This window comes from Anneissia japonica, unplaced genomic scaffold (genome assembly GCF_011630105.1).
Source record: "Anneissia japonica isolate Jap-2015-1 unplaced genomic scaffold, ASM1163010v1 scaffold287799_len804019_cov200, whole genome shotgun sequence".
Taxonomy (NCBI): Eukaryota; Metazoa; Echinodermata; class Crinoidea; order Comatulida; family Comatulidae; genus Anneissia; species Anneissia japonica.
Window position 1 is genome coordinate 638,347 of NW_022716884.1, and position 598 is coordinate 638,944.

A 598-nucleotide genomic window follows, 5' to 3' on the forward strand; every position below is an offset into this window, starting at 1 on the left:
TTATTATTTATTATTTATTATTTATTATTATTATTATTATTATTATTATTATTATTATGATTATGATTATGATTATTATTATTATTATTATTATTATTATTATTGTTGTTGTTGTTGTTGTTACAATATCATTATATTATATTATATTATATCATTCCAGGACCACAATGAACAAATTTCTGCAAATAATTGTGTGGCCCTGAATAAATTTAATATCATATATCATATGATACATACCATATCATATATTTATTAATTATTGTTATTACAAAAGCAGTCTAGCATTAGAACCTAATCCATCTCTGACACCGAAGCATCAACAACGATGAAAATAGAACTGTTGACATGGAAGACTCTCAACCACCCAAGCGACAAATAATATGCGTTTGTACGTTCCTTGATTAAAGTGCTGAAGTTTCATAAAAACGCCACATACGCTATGCTTGCTATAGCATACCTATATGGTCTTTGAAGCAAAATGTACTACTCACCCAAGAGAACAAGAAATAGCACTATAAATCTACATTTATTCGTCATTTTGTACATTAGCTACGGAACAAATGGTTAGTTAATGGACCCGAACCTTTTGTAATGGAAT

The 598-nt window shown here is 27.4% G+C and overlaps 1 protein-coding gene across 1 annotated transcript in view; it reads right to left on the reverse strand.

The window, feature by feature from the left end:
• The window catches only part of LOC117110060 (cell wall protein DAN4-like), a 17,222-nt gene extending 16,624 nt beyond the window's left edge, over positions 1-598 (reverse strand). Inside the window, exon 1 of the mRNA XM_033252643.1 lies at positions 492-598. Coding sequence (XP_033108534.1) covers positions 492-546 — 55 coding nt within the window. The 5' untranslated portion in view covers positions 547-598. The remainder of the gene's footprint in view (positions 1-491) is intronic.